This window comes from Scyliorhinus torazame, chromosome 10 (genome assembly GCF_047496885.1).
Source record: "Scyliorhinus torazame isolate Kashiwa2021f chromosome 10, sScyTor2.1, whole genome shotgun sequence".
Classification (NCBI taxonomy): Eukaryota; Metazoa; Chordata; class Chondrichthyes; order Carcharhiniformes; family Scyliorhinidae; genus Scyliorhinus; species Scyliorhinus torazame.
In genome coordinates, this window is record NC_092716.1 from 141,377,518 (window position 1) to 141,390,852 (window position 13,335).

Sequence of the window (13,335 nt, forward strand, 5' to 3'; positions counted from 1 at the left end):
TTGCCCTTAGTGTCCAAAATTGCCCTTAGTGTTGGGTGGAGGTGTTGACTTTGGGTAGGGTGCTCTTTCCAAGAGCCGGTGCAGACTCAATGGGCCGAATGGCCTCCTTCTGCACTGTAAATTCAATGATAATCTATGATTAATCTAGGACAAAGGTTCGGCACAACATCGTGGCCCGAAGGGCCTGTTCTGTGCTGTATTTTTCTATGTTCTATGTTCTATTAAGTCACCCCTCAGCCTTATGTTCTTTGTTCCAAGCAAAATAACACCAACCTCTCCTCATAGCCACACTTTTCTAGCCCTGGCAACATTCTTGTAAACCGTTTGTTGAGTTACTTATTGTTGCTGCAAAGGTTCTCCAGCGTGCATTTTAAGAACTCTGCTCCTTCTATATCTTTTACATTGATTTTAACCCAGCAGAGTTGAAATTGCCTCCCATTACTACTTTATTGTTTCTGCAATTTTTTGACAATTTTGATCTTCTATCTCCCTCTGACTGTTTATGAGTCCATCGTATATCTTCAGCCGTGTAATTGCCCCCTTTTGTTCTTCAGTCAGTTTAATCCTCGTTTGAAGATCCCTCGAGCATATCATCCCTCCTCACAGCTGTGATTGTTTCTTTAACCAATATTGCACCCCATCTTTTTTTAAATCCCTTTCTTTATCCCAGCTACCATTTTTTAATCAAAGTTTGAGCCATAGCTGTGATATCATACTAACAAGTGTCTATATGTGCCCTCGCCTCACCTGTCTTACTCTCTGGATTCCGTGCTTTGGAGTATGTACTAGTAATTGGTGAAAAGCTCCTTCGCTGATTATTTTCTCGCCTTTCTTTTCTCTGCTTGCCATCCTTACATGCCAGTGACCTGATACAGAGTAACACATTGTGAAAAAAGTTGCCACTCTGAAACAATACTTTTCAAAAATATATTATCTGTATTAATTTTAGATTAGTTTGAAATGAAGTTTGAAAATTCTTCAAGTTGTCTGTATTTATTAATTTCAGCCAAATACCTCAACTGCCCCAAGACTCTGGTCTACAGCTACAATATGACAAGCTGCCAGCGGACCTGTCAGTCCCTAGGAGCACCAGATAAAACATGTGAGATTGACATTGCGCCAGTGGATGGATGTGGTTGTGCTGATGGAACATACATGGAGGACACTGGTAAATGTGTACCAGCCTCCCATTGTCCATGCTACTATAGGGGGTTGGCAGTGCCAGCAGGAGAGACCATTCATGACGAAGATGCCTTGTGGTGAGCTTGTGAAGTTAATTAATGACATAACTGAGGAGAGAAGTATCTGAATTCAGTGACTGATGATATCTGTTATTTTATTGCAGTACCTGCAATCAAGGGAAGCTGGAGTGTATTGGAGGGGAGTCACATTCTCAAGGTAACATATTGAAAAAAAGTAATTATTCAGACAAAAAGTATGTCTTTTGTGTGTCTAAATCTGTGTTTGTTTTTTCTTTCCAGCATGTGTTGCTCCACTGGTTTACTTTGACTGCAATAACAAATCAGCTGACAGTATTGGCACAGAATGTCAGAAGAGCTGTCAAACGCTTGACATGGAATGTGTAAGTGCCGCTGATAAATTATATTATTTGCACAAATCTTTGGAGGCTAGATAAACTTGTGGTGTGATTCTTAGACAGTGTTCTTTCTTCTTGACTTAGAGCTACTGGACAGAGTTTTCCTACATATTTTCCAGAATGTCAGGCTCTGGCTCTCCAGCTGCACAGCCAGATTTTTACTCCAGGTTTTGAGCCTCTCTGGAAAAGAAATTCAAAGGTCGTCACTTTGGTGGTGGGGTGGGGTGGGGGTGGCGGGGGGAACAAGGCCGGCTCCACAGAAATCGGGGTACCCTTTAAAAATGGCACCCCAACCCGCCACTCCCATGAACATCGGCGACCCCCCCCCCCCCCATCGTCCCATAAGCATCTGGGGCTCCCCACCACCATCAGCATCGGGCCTCCCACCCCCCCATACCCCACTACCATCAGCACGGAGGGCTCCTCCCACCACCACAACCAGCACCAGGGCCTCCACCGCCCCCCCACCCCCAGCATCAGCACCGCGTGCTCCTTCTCCCCCCCCCCCCCCCCGGCACCACGACCATCAGCACTGGGAACTCCTCACCCCTCACCACCATCAGTACCTGGGCCTCCCCCCCCACCATCAGCACTGAAGGCCCCGCCCCCCCTCCCCCCCACCATTGGGCCTCCCCCACCATCCCCCCCCCAAACTGCCATCAGTACTGAGGGCTCCTCCCACCACCACCATCAGTACCAGGGCCTCCCCCCACCATCAGCACCAAGGGCTCCTCCCCCCCACCACAATCAGCACCAGGGCCTCCACACCCCCTTCACCATCAGCACTGAGTGTTCCTTCTACCCCCCCCCCCCTCCACATACCATGACCAGCAGCATTGGGGGCTTCTACTCCCCCTCACCCCTAACATGAACATCAGGGCCCACCCCCTCGACCCTCACCTTCGCCTCCACCATCAGCATTAGCCCCTGCCCCCACCCTCACCATCAGCATCGGGGCTCTCACCCACTATCAGGGCTCCCAACCCCCACTTCAACATCAGGTCTGTTGCACCACCCTCCCCCTAACAATCAGTATTAACCCCTCTCCCTCCTCATCCCACCATCAGCATCAGGGCTCGCAACCACTCCATCTACCTCTATCAGATTGAGTGTTGGCTGAGGAAGGGGTGAAAGCCCTGATGCTGATATTTGGTGGGGGGTGGGGTGGTGAGATTCCAGATGCAGATCGTGAGGATGAGTGTGTGTGTGTGTGTGTGGGGGGGGGGGGGGGGGGGGTTGTGAGCCCCTTTGCTGATTGTAGGAGCTGGGAGGGGGGGGGGAGCCCCGATGCTGATAGTGGGGATGGGAAGGGAGGGGGGTTGTGGGAATCCCGATGGTGGTACTTGGGGGGATGGGAGACCCGATGTTGATAGTTAGGGGGATTGGGCCCCGTTGTTGGTAGTTGGGGAGATGGCATCCCGATGTTGGTAGTTGGGGGGATTGGAGCCCCGATGTTGGTAGTTGGGGAGATGGGAGCCCCGATGGTGGTATTTGGGGGGATTGTACCCCGATGTTGGTAGTTGGGGAGATGGCAGCCCAATGTTGGTAGTTGGGGAGATTGGACCCCGATGTTGGTAGTTGGGGAGATGGGAGCCCCGATGTTGGTGATTGGGGAGATGGGAGCCGCGATGTTGGTAGTTGGGGGGATGGGAGCCCCGATGTTGTAGTTGGGGGGATGGGACCCCGATGTTGGTAGTTGGGGGAGATGGGAGCCCCGATGTTGGTAATTGGGGAGATGGGAGCCCCGATGGTGGTATTTGGGGGGATTGGACCCCGATGTTGGTAGTTGGGGAGATGGGAGCCCCGATGTTGGTATTTGGGGGGATTGGACCCCGATGTTGGTATTTGGGGGGATTGGACCCCGATGTTGGTAGTTGGGGAGATGGGAGCCCCGATGTTGGTGCTTGGGGGGATTGGACCCCGATGTTGGTAGTTGGGGAGATGGGAGCCCCGATGTTGGTATTTGGGGGGATTGGACCCCGATGTTGGTATTTGGGGGGATTGGACCCCGATGTTGGTAGTTGGGGGGATGGGAGCCCCGATGGTGGTATTTGGGGGGATTGGACCCCGATGTTGGTAGTTGGGGAGATGGGAGCCCCGATGTTGGTAGTTGGGGGGATGGGAGCTGCGATGTTGGTAGTTGGGGGGATGGGAGCTGCGATGTTGGTAGTTGGGGAGATGAGAGCCCCGATGTTGGTAGTTGGGGGGATGGGAGCTGCGATGTTGGTAGTTGGGGGGATGGGAGCTGCGATGTTGGTAATTGGGGGGATGGGAGCCCCGATGTTGGTAGTTGGGGAGATGGGAGCCCCGATGTTGGTATTTGGGGGATTAGACTCCGATGTTGGTAGTTGGGGGGATTAGACCCTGATGTTAGTAGTTGGGGGAGATGGGAGCCCCGATGTTAGTAGTTGGGGGAGATGGGAGCCCCGATGTTGGTAGTTGGGGAGATGGGAGCCCCGATGTTGGTAGTTGGGAGGTTGGGAGCCCCGATGTTGTAGTTGGGGGGATTGTACCCCGATGTTGGTATTTGGGGGGATTGGACCCCGATGTTGGTAGTTGGGGAGATGGGAGCCCCGATGTTGGTATTTGGGGGGATTGGACCCCGATGTTGGTAGTTGGGGGAGATGGGAGCCCCGATGTTGGTAGTTGGGGGGATGGGAGCCCCGATGGTGGTATTTGGGGGGATTGGACCCCGAGGTTGGTAGTTGGGGAGTTTGGAGCCCCGATGTTGGTAGTTGGGGGGATGGGAGGTGCGATGTTGGTAATTGGGGAGATGGGAGCCGCGATGTTGGTAGTTGGGGGGATGGGAGCCCCGATGTTGTAGTTGGGGGATTAGACTCCGATGTTGGTAGTTGGGGGGATTAGACCCTGATGTTAGTAGTTGGGGAGGTGGGAGCCCCGATGTTAGTAGTTGGGGAGATGGGAGCCCCGATGTTGGTAGTTGGGGAGATGGCAGCCCAATGTTGGTAGTTGGGGAGATTGGACCCCGATGTTGGTAGTTGGGGAGATGGGAGCCCCGATGTTGGTAGTTGGGGGGATGGGAGCCCCGATGTTGTAGTTGGGGGGATGGGAGCCCCGATGTTGGTATTTGGGGGGATTGGACCCCGATGTTGGTATTTGGGGGGATTGGACCCCGATGTTGGTAGTTGGGGGGATGGGAGCCCCGATGTTGGTAGTTGGGGGGATTGTACCCCGATGTTGGTATTTGGGGGGATGGGAGCCCCGATGTTGTAGTTGGGGGGATGGGAGCCCCGATGTTGGTATTTGGGGGGATTGGACCCCGATGTTGGTAGTTGGGGGAGATGGGAGCCCCGATGTTGGTAATTGGGGAGATGGGAGCCCCGATGGTGGTATTTGGGGGGATTGGACCCCGATGTTGGTAGTTGGGGAGATGGGAGCCCCGATGTTGGTACTTGGGGGGGATTGGACCCCGATGTTGGTAGTTGGGGAGATGGCAGCCCAATGTTGGTAGTTGGGGAGATTGGACCCCGATGTTGGTAGTTGGGGAGATGGGAGCCCCGATGTTGGTGATTGGGGAGATGGGAGCCGCGATGTTGGTATTTGGGGGGATTGGACCCCGATGTTGGTAATTGGGGAGATGGGAGCCCCGATGGTGGTATTTGGGGGGATTGGACCCCGATGTTGGTAATTGGGGAGATGGGAGCCCCGATGGTGGTATTTGGGGGGATTGGACCCCGATGTTGGTAGTTGGGGAGATGGGAGCCCCGATGTTGGTACTTGGGGGGATTGGACCCCGATGTTGGTAGTTGGGGAGATGGGAGCCCCGATGTTGGTATTTGGGGGGATTGGACCCCGATGTTGGTATTTGGGGGGATTGGACCCCGATGTTGGTAGTTGGGGGGATGGGAGCCCCGATGGTGGTATTTGGGGGGATTGGACCCCGATGTTGGTAGTTGGGGAGATGGGAGCCCCGATGTTGGTAGTTGGGGGGATGGGAGCTGCGATGTTGGTAGTTGGGGGGATGGGAGCTGCGATGTTGGTAGTTGGGGAGATGAGAGCCCCGATGTTGGTAGTTGGGGGGATGGGAGCTGCGATGTTGGTAGTTGGGGGGATGGGAGCCCCGATGTTGTAGTTGGGGGGATGGGACCCCGATGTTGGTAGTTGGGGGGATGGGAGCTGCGATGTTGGTAGTTGGGGGGATGGGAGCTGCGATGTTGGTAGTTGGGGGGATGGGAGCTGCGATGTTGGTAGTTGGGGGGATGGGAGCCCCGATGTTGGTAGTTGGGGAGATGGGAGCCCCGATGTTGGTATTTGGGGGATTAGACTCCGATGTTGGTAGTTGGGGGGATTAGACCCTGATGTTAGTAGTTGGGGGAGATGGGAGCCCCGATGTTGGTAGTTGGGGAGATGGGAGCCCCGATGTTGGTAGTTGGGAGGATGGGAGCCCCGATGTTGTAGTTGGGGGGATTGTACCCCGATGTTGGTATTTGGGGGGATTGGACCCCGATGTTGGTAGTTGGGGAGATGGGAGCCCCGATGTTGGTATTTGGGGGGATTGGACCCCGATGTTGGTAGTTGGGGGAGATGGGAGCCCCGATGTTGGTAGTTGGGGGGATGGGAGCCCCGATGGTGGTATTTGGGGGGATTGGACCCCGAGGTTGGTAGTTGGGGAGTTTGGAGCCCCGATGTTGGTAGTTGGGGGGGATGGGAGGTGCGATGTTGGTAATTGGGGAGATGGGAGCCGCGATGTTGGTAGTTGGGGGGATGGGAGCCCCGATGTTGTAGTTGGGGGATTAGACTCCGATGTTGGTAGTTGGGGGGATTAGACCCTGATGTTAGTAGTTGGGGAGGTGGGAGCCCCGATGTTAGTAGTTGGGGAGATGGGAGCCCCGATGTTGGTAGTTGGGGAGAAGGCAGCCCAATGTTGGTAGTTGGGGAGATTGGACCCCGATGTTGGTAGTTGGGGAGATGGGAGCCCCGATGTTGGTAATTGGGGAGATGGGAGCCGCGATGTTGGTAGTTGGGGGGATGGGAGCCCCGATGTTGTAGTTGGGGGGATGGGAGCCCCGATGTTGGTATTTGGGGGGATTGGACCCCGATGGTGGTATTTGGGGGGATTGGACCCCGATGTTGGTAGTTGGGGGAGATGGGAGCCCCGATGTTGGTAATTGGGGAGATGGGAGCCCCGATGGTGGTATTTGGGGGGATTGGACCCCGATGTTGGTAGTTGGGGAGATGGGAGCCCCGATGTTGGTACTTGGGGGGGATTGGACCCCGATGTTGGTAGTTGGGGAGATGGGAGCCCCGATGTTGGTATTTGGGGGGATTGGACCCCGATGTTGGTAGTTGGGGAGATGGGAGCCCCGATGTTGGTATTTGGGGGGATTGGACCCCGATGTTGGTATTTGGGGGGATTGGACCCCGATGTTGGTAGTTGGGGGGATGGGAGCCCCGATGGTGGTATTTGGGGGGATTGGACCCCGATGTTGGTAGTTGGGGGGATGGGAGCCCCGATGTTGGTAGTTGGGGGGATGGGAGCTGCGATGTTGGTAGTTGGGGGGATGGGAGCTGCGATGTTGGTAGTTGGGGAGATGAGAGCCCCGATGTTGGTAGTTGGGGGGATGGGAGCTGCGATGTTGGTAGTTGGGGGGATGGGAGCTGCGATGTTGGTAGTTGGGGGGATGGGAGCCCCGATGTTGGTATTTGGGGGATTAGACTCCGATGTTGGTAGTTGGGGGGATTAGACCCTGATGTTAGTAGTTGGGGGAGATGTGAGCCCCGATGTTAGTAGTTGGGGGAGATGGGAGCCCCGATATTGGTAGTTGGGGAGATGGGAGCCCCGATGTTGGTAGTTGGGGGGATGGGAGCCCCGATGTTGTAGTTGGGGGGATTGTACCCCGATGTTGGTATTTGGGGGGATTGGACCCCGATGTTGGTAGTTGGGGAGATGGGAGCCCCGTTGTTGGTATTTGGGGGGATTGGACCCCGATGTTGGTAGTTGGGGAGATGGGAGCCCCGATGTTGGTATTTGGGGGATTAGACTCCGATGTTGGTAGTTGGGGGGATTAGACCCTGATGTTAGTAGTTGGGGGAGATGGGAGCCCCGATGTTAGTAGTTGGGGGAGATGGGAGCCCCGATATTGGTAGTTGGGGAGATGGGAGCCCCGATGTTGGTAGTTGGGGGGATGGGAGCCCCGATGTTGTAGTTGGGGGGATTGTACCCCGATGTTGGTATTTGGGGGGATTGGACCCCGATGTTGGTAGTTGGGGAGATGGGAGCCCCGATGTTGGTATTTGGGGGGATTGGACCCCGATGTTGGTAATTGGGGGAGATGGGAGCCCCGATGTTGGTAGTTGGGGGGATGGGAGCCCCGATGGTGGTATTTGGGGGATTGGACCCCGAGGTTGGTAGTTGGGGAGATGGGAGCCCCGATGTTGGTAGTTGGGGGGATGGGAGGTGCGATGTTGGTATTTGGGGGATTAGACTCCGATGTTGGTAGTTGGGGGGATTAGACCCTGATGTTAGTAGTTGGGGAGATGGGAGCCCCGATGTTAGTAGTTGGGGAGATGGGAGCCCCGATGTTGGTAGTTGGGGGGATGGGAGCTGCGATGTTGGTAGTTGGGGGGATGGGAGCTGCGATGTTGGTAGTTGGGGAGATGAGAGCCCCGATGTTGGTAGTTGGGGGGATGGGAGCTGCGATGTTGGTAGTTGGGGGGATGGGAGCTGCGATGTTGGTAGTTGGGGGGATGGGAGCCCCGATGTTGGTATTTGGGGGATTAGACTCCGATGTTGGTAGTTGGGGGGATTAGACCCTGATGTTAGTAGTTGGGAGAGATGTGAGCCCCGATGTTAGTAGTTGGGGGAGATGGGAGCCCCGATATTGGTAGTTGGGGAGATGGGAGCCCCGATGTTGGTAGTTGGGGGGATGGGAGCCCCGATGTTGTAGTTGGGGGGATTGTACCCCGATGTTGGTATTTGGGGGGATTGGACCCCGATGTTGGTAGTTGGGGAGATGGGAGCCCCGATGTTGGTATTTGGGGGGATTGGACCCCGATGTTGGTAGTTGGGGAGATGGGAGCCCCGATGTTGGTATTTGGGGGATTAGACTCCGATGTTGGTAGTTGGGGGGATTAGACCCTGATGTTAGTAGTTGGGGGAGATGGGAGCCCCGATGTTAGTAGTTGGGGGAGATGGGAGCCCCGATATTGGTAGTTGGGGAGATGGGAGCCCCGATGTTGGTAGTTGGGGGGATGGGAGCCCCGATGTTGTAGTTGGGGGGATTGTACCCCGATGTTGGTATTTGGGGGGATTGGACCCCGATGTTGGTAGTTGGGGAGATGGGAGCCCCGATGTTGGTATTTGGGGGGATTGGACCCCGATGTTGGTAATTGGGGGAGATGGGAGCCCCGATGTTGGTAGTTGGGGGGATGGGAGCCCCGATGGTGGTATTTGGGGGATTGGACCCCGAGGTTGGTAGTTGGGGAGATGGGAGCCCCGATGTTGGTAGTTGGGGGGATGGGAGGTGCGATGTTGGTAGTTGGGGGGATGGGAGCCCCGATGTTGGTAGTTGGGGAGATGGGAGCCCCGATTTTGGTATTTGGGGGATTAGACTCCGATGTTGGTAGTTGGGGGGATTAGACCCTGATGTTAGTAGTTGGGGAGATGGGAGCCCCGATGTTAGTAGTTGGGGAGATGGGAGCCCCGATGTTGGTAGTTGGGGAGATGGGAGCCCCGATGTTGGTAGTTGGGGAGATGGGAGCCCCGATGTTGGTAGTTGGGGAGATGGGAGCCCCGATGTTGGTAGTTGGGGAGATGGGAGCCCCGATGTTGGTAGTTGGGGGGATGGGAGCCCCGATGTTGTAGTTGGGGGGATTGGACCCCGATGTTGGTATTTGGGGGGATTGGACCCCGATGGTGGTATTTGGGGGAATTGGACCCCGATGGTGGTATTTGGGGGGATTGGATCCCGATGGTGGTATTTGGGGAGATTGGACCCCGATGTTGGTATTTGGGGGGATTGGGCCCCGATGTTGGTAGTTGGGAGGGATGGGAGCCCCGATGGTGGTTGTTGGGGGGATTGGACCCCAATGTTGATAGTTGGGGGGGTGGAAGTCCCGATGTTGGTAGTGGGGCGAGAGGTCCAATGCTGATAGTCAAGGTGGGGAATTGGGCCCCGATGTTGGTAGTGGGGAAGGGGGTCAGGGTGGATGCCTCGATGCTGATGTTAGGGGTAGGGGATCGGACCCCGATGTTGATAGTTGGGAGGGGGCAGGGTGGATGCCTCGATGCTGATGTTAGGGGTAGGGGATCGGACCCCGATGTTGGTAGTTGGGATGGGGGCAGGGTGGAAGTCTCAATGCTGATGTTAGGGGTAGGGGTAGGGGATCGGACCCCGATGTTGGTAGTGGGGGAGGGGGGCAGGGTGGAAGTCTCAATGCTGATGTTAGGGGTAGGGGATCGGACCCCGATGTTGGTAGTGGGGGAGGGGGGCAGGGTGGAAGCCTCGATGCTGATGTTAGGGGTAGGGGATCGGACCCCGATATTGGTAGTGGGGGAGGGGGGCAGGGTGGAAGCCTCGATGCTGATGTTAGGGGTAGGGGATCGGACCCCGATGGTGGTAGTGGGGGAGGGGGGCAGGGTGGAAGCCTCGATGCTGATGTTAGGGGTAGGGGATCGGACCCCGATGTTGATAGTTGGGAGGGGGGCAGGGTGGAAGCCTCGATGCTGATGTTAGGGGTAGGGGATCGGACCCCGATGTTGATAGTGGGGAGGGGGGCAGGGTGGAAGCCTCGATGCTGATGTTAGGGGTAGGGGATCGGACCCCGATGTTGGTAGTGGGCGAGGGGGGCAGGGTGGAAGCCTCGATGCTGATGTTAGGGGTAGGGGATCGGACCCCGATGTTGGTAGTGGGGGAGGGGGGCAGGGTGGAAGCCTCGATGCTGATGTTAGGGGTAGGGGATCGGATCCCGATGTTGGTAGTGGGGGAGGGGGCAGGGTGGAAGCCTCGTTGCTGATGTTAGGGGTAGGGGATCGGACCCCGATGTTGATAGTTGGGAGGGGGGCAGGGTGGAAGCCTCGATGCTGATGTTAGGGGTAGGGGATCGGACCCCGATGTTGATAGTGGGGGAGGGGGGCAGGGTGGAAGCCTCGATGCTGATGTTAGGGGTAGGGGTAGGGGATCGGACCCCGATGTTGGTAGTGGGCGAGGGGGGCAGGGTGGAAGCCTCAATGCTGATGTTAGGGGTAGGGGATCGGACCCCGATGTTGGTAGTGGGGGAGGGGGGCAGGGTGGAAGCCTCGATGCTGATGTTAGGGGTAGGGGATCGGACCCCGATGTTGGTAGTGGGGGAGGGGGCAGGGTGGAAGCCTCGTTGCTGATGTTAGGGGTAGGGGATCGGACCCCGATGTTGATAGTTGGGAGGGGGGCAGGGTGGAAGCCTCGATGCTGATGTTAGGGGTAGGGGATTGGACCCCGATGTTGATAGTGGGGGAGGGGGGCAGGGTGGAAGCCTCGATGCTGATGTTAGGGGTAGGGGTAGGGGATCGGACCCCGATGTTGGTAGTGGGGGAGGGGGGCAGGGTGGAAGTTTCAATGCTGATGTTAGGGGTAGGGGATCGTACCCCGATGTTGGTAGTGGGGGAGGGGGGGCAGGGTGGAAGCCTCGATGCTGATGTTAGGGGTAGGGGATCGGACCCCGATGTTGATAGTTGGAAGGGGGGCAGGGGTGGAAGCCTCAATGCTGATAGTGGGGGTGGCAATGGCGGCGCGGGGTGTTGGAGTCCTGATGAGAGCCCTAAATCAGAAGTGGGAATGTCCGCTGATCATTGCAAAGTGTTTGGTACCATCTGAGACTCCTCAGATACTGAAGCAGCCCATGCCATATGCAACAAGACTTGGACAACATTCAGGCTTGAACTGATGAGTGATAAGTATCAGGCATGACCATCACCAACAAGAGAGAATCTAACTATTGCCCCTTGGTATTTATTGGTATCACAATCACTGAATCCCCATGAGGGGGGTGGTTACCATTGAACTGGACTAGCTATATAAATAATGAGGGTACAAATGCACATCAGAGGCTGGGAATTCAGCAGCGAGTAACTCACCTCCCGACCCCCAAAGTCCATCCACCGTCTAAAATGCATGAGTCAGAAGTGTGATGGAATAATCTCCACTTGCCTGGATTAGTTCTGCTCCAAAAACACTTGAGAAGCTCGACTCAAGAAGCTCCTGGGGTCAAGCCCTCACGCATAGCCCGGGACCACCCAACCCACAGGACCCTAAGAAGACCCTCCCTCTGTGGCCTGGCAGCGGTAGGAGGTCACATGAGAAATGGACTAATCTCCATCACACCAAGTTGAGGTGTCACTGTTACGGTGTCAGTGCCATGGTGCCCGAGGGTATTACACCATTGGCATGCCAGGGGGTAGGGACTGAAGGGGTGTCTGAGGGGGCTGGCTGAAGGGGGTGGGCAGGTCACCCCCATGCGTGTGTGGTTTGGCGGAGCTGCCCATAAGACCATAAAAGGTAGGAGCAAATGTAGGTCACTCGGCCCATCAAGTCTGCTCCGCCATTGAATGAAAGCATGGCATCCTACGGAGGGGGGCGTTTGTCCCTTCTTGATGAGAGGTTGGGGGTGCTGCCCATGTCAGCGGTGTGGTGGGGGGGGAGTCGACATTTGGGCTGGGGTGTGTGGTGTGAGCAGCCTGCCGCTGGACTTGAGGATTGGAGCACCTATTTGGAATGGCAGCCCAAGCACATCGCACTTGCCGCTCTGCACATATTTGCATGTCAAACGATTGTGACCCTCACCCATGCGCCACTCCTCGCACCAACGGGAACCACTCTGGTTTCTCCACTGCCGGGAGCACTTAGACTTTGGAATGGAGAATCCTGCCCCTAATCTCTGAACCTATCCCCATAATTTAACACTTTTAGTCTCGTTGGGTGGGATTCTCCCCTACCCGGCGGGGCGGGCGGTCCTGGCGCCGAGGAGTGGCGTGAGCCACTCCGGCGTCGGGCCTCCCGGAAGGTGCGGAATCCTCCACACCTTCTGGGACTAGACCGGTGCCGGCGGGGTTGGCACCGCGCCAACCGGCACGGAAGGTCCTCCGCCGGTCGGCGTGAGTTGGCGCATGCACGGGAGCGCCAGCGTGTGCTGGCATCATCCCAGCACATGCACAGGGGGGTTCGTCTCCGCACCGGCCATGTCGGAGGTCCACAGCAGCCGGTGCGGAGGGAAAGAGTGCCCCCACGGCACAGGCCCGGCTGCGAATCGGTGGGCCCCGATCGAGGGCCAGGCAGCCGTGTGGGCACCCCCGGGGCCAGATCCCCCCGAGGACCCCGGAGGCCGCCCGCAGTGCCAGGTCCCGCCGGTAAGTACCAGGTCTAATTTATGCCGGCGGGACCAGCCTAAAATGGGCGGCCACTCGGTCCATCGCGGACTGGAGAATCGGCGGGGGAGACCCGCTGCCAGCGGCCGCCAACCGCCACAATTCGCCCCCGTCAAAACCCCGGCGCCAGAGAATTCGGCAGCCAGCGGGGACGGGATTCACACCGCCCCCCGGCGATTCTCCGGCCCGATGGGGGGTCGGAGAATCCCGCCCATTATCTTCTTGGTGAATCTGCAGTGCAACATCTCCAAGGCCAATATATCCTTCCTGAAACAGTACCCGGAAGCAGTTGTAATACCCAGAAGCAATCTAACATTTGTCTTCCAGCCCAAATATCCTTCGCACTTAATATTTGTACCTGCCCGTCAGTTTGCAGTGA

At 56.6% G+C, this 13,335-nt stretch overlaps 1 protein-coding gene across 1 annotated transcript in view; it reads left to right on the forward strand.

Annotated features, from left to right (window-relative positions):
• The window catches only part of LOC140430263 (uncharacterized), a 136,690-nt gene that overhangs the window by 37,989 nt on the left and 85,366 nt on the right, over positions 1-13,335 (forward strand). The window contains exons 17-19 of the mRNA XM_072517688.1: positions 1,007-1,259; positions 1,346-1,398; positions 1,482-1,582. Of these exons, the coding sequence (XP_072373789.1) occupies positions 1,007-1,259; positions 1,346-1,398; positions 1,482-1,582 (407 nt within the window). The remainder of the gene's footprint in view (positions 1-1,006; positions 1,260-1,345; positions 1,399-1,481; positions 1,583-13,335) is intronic.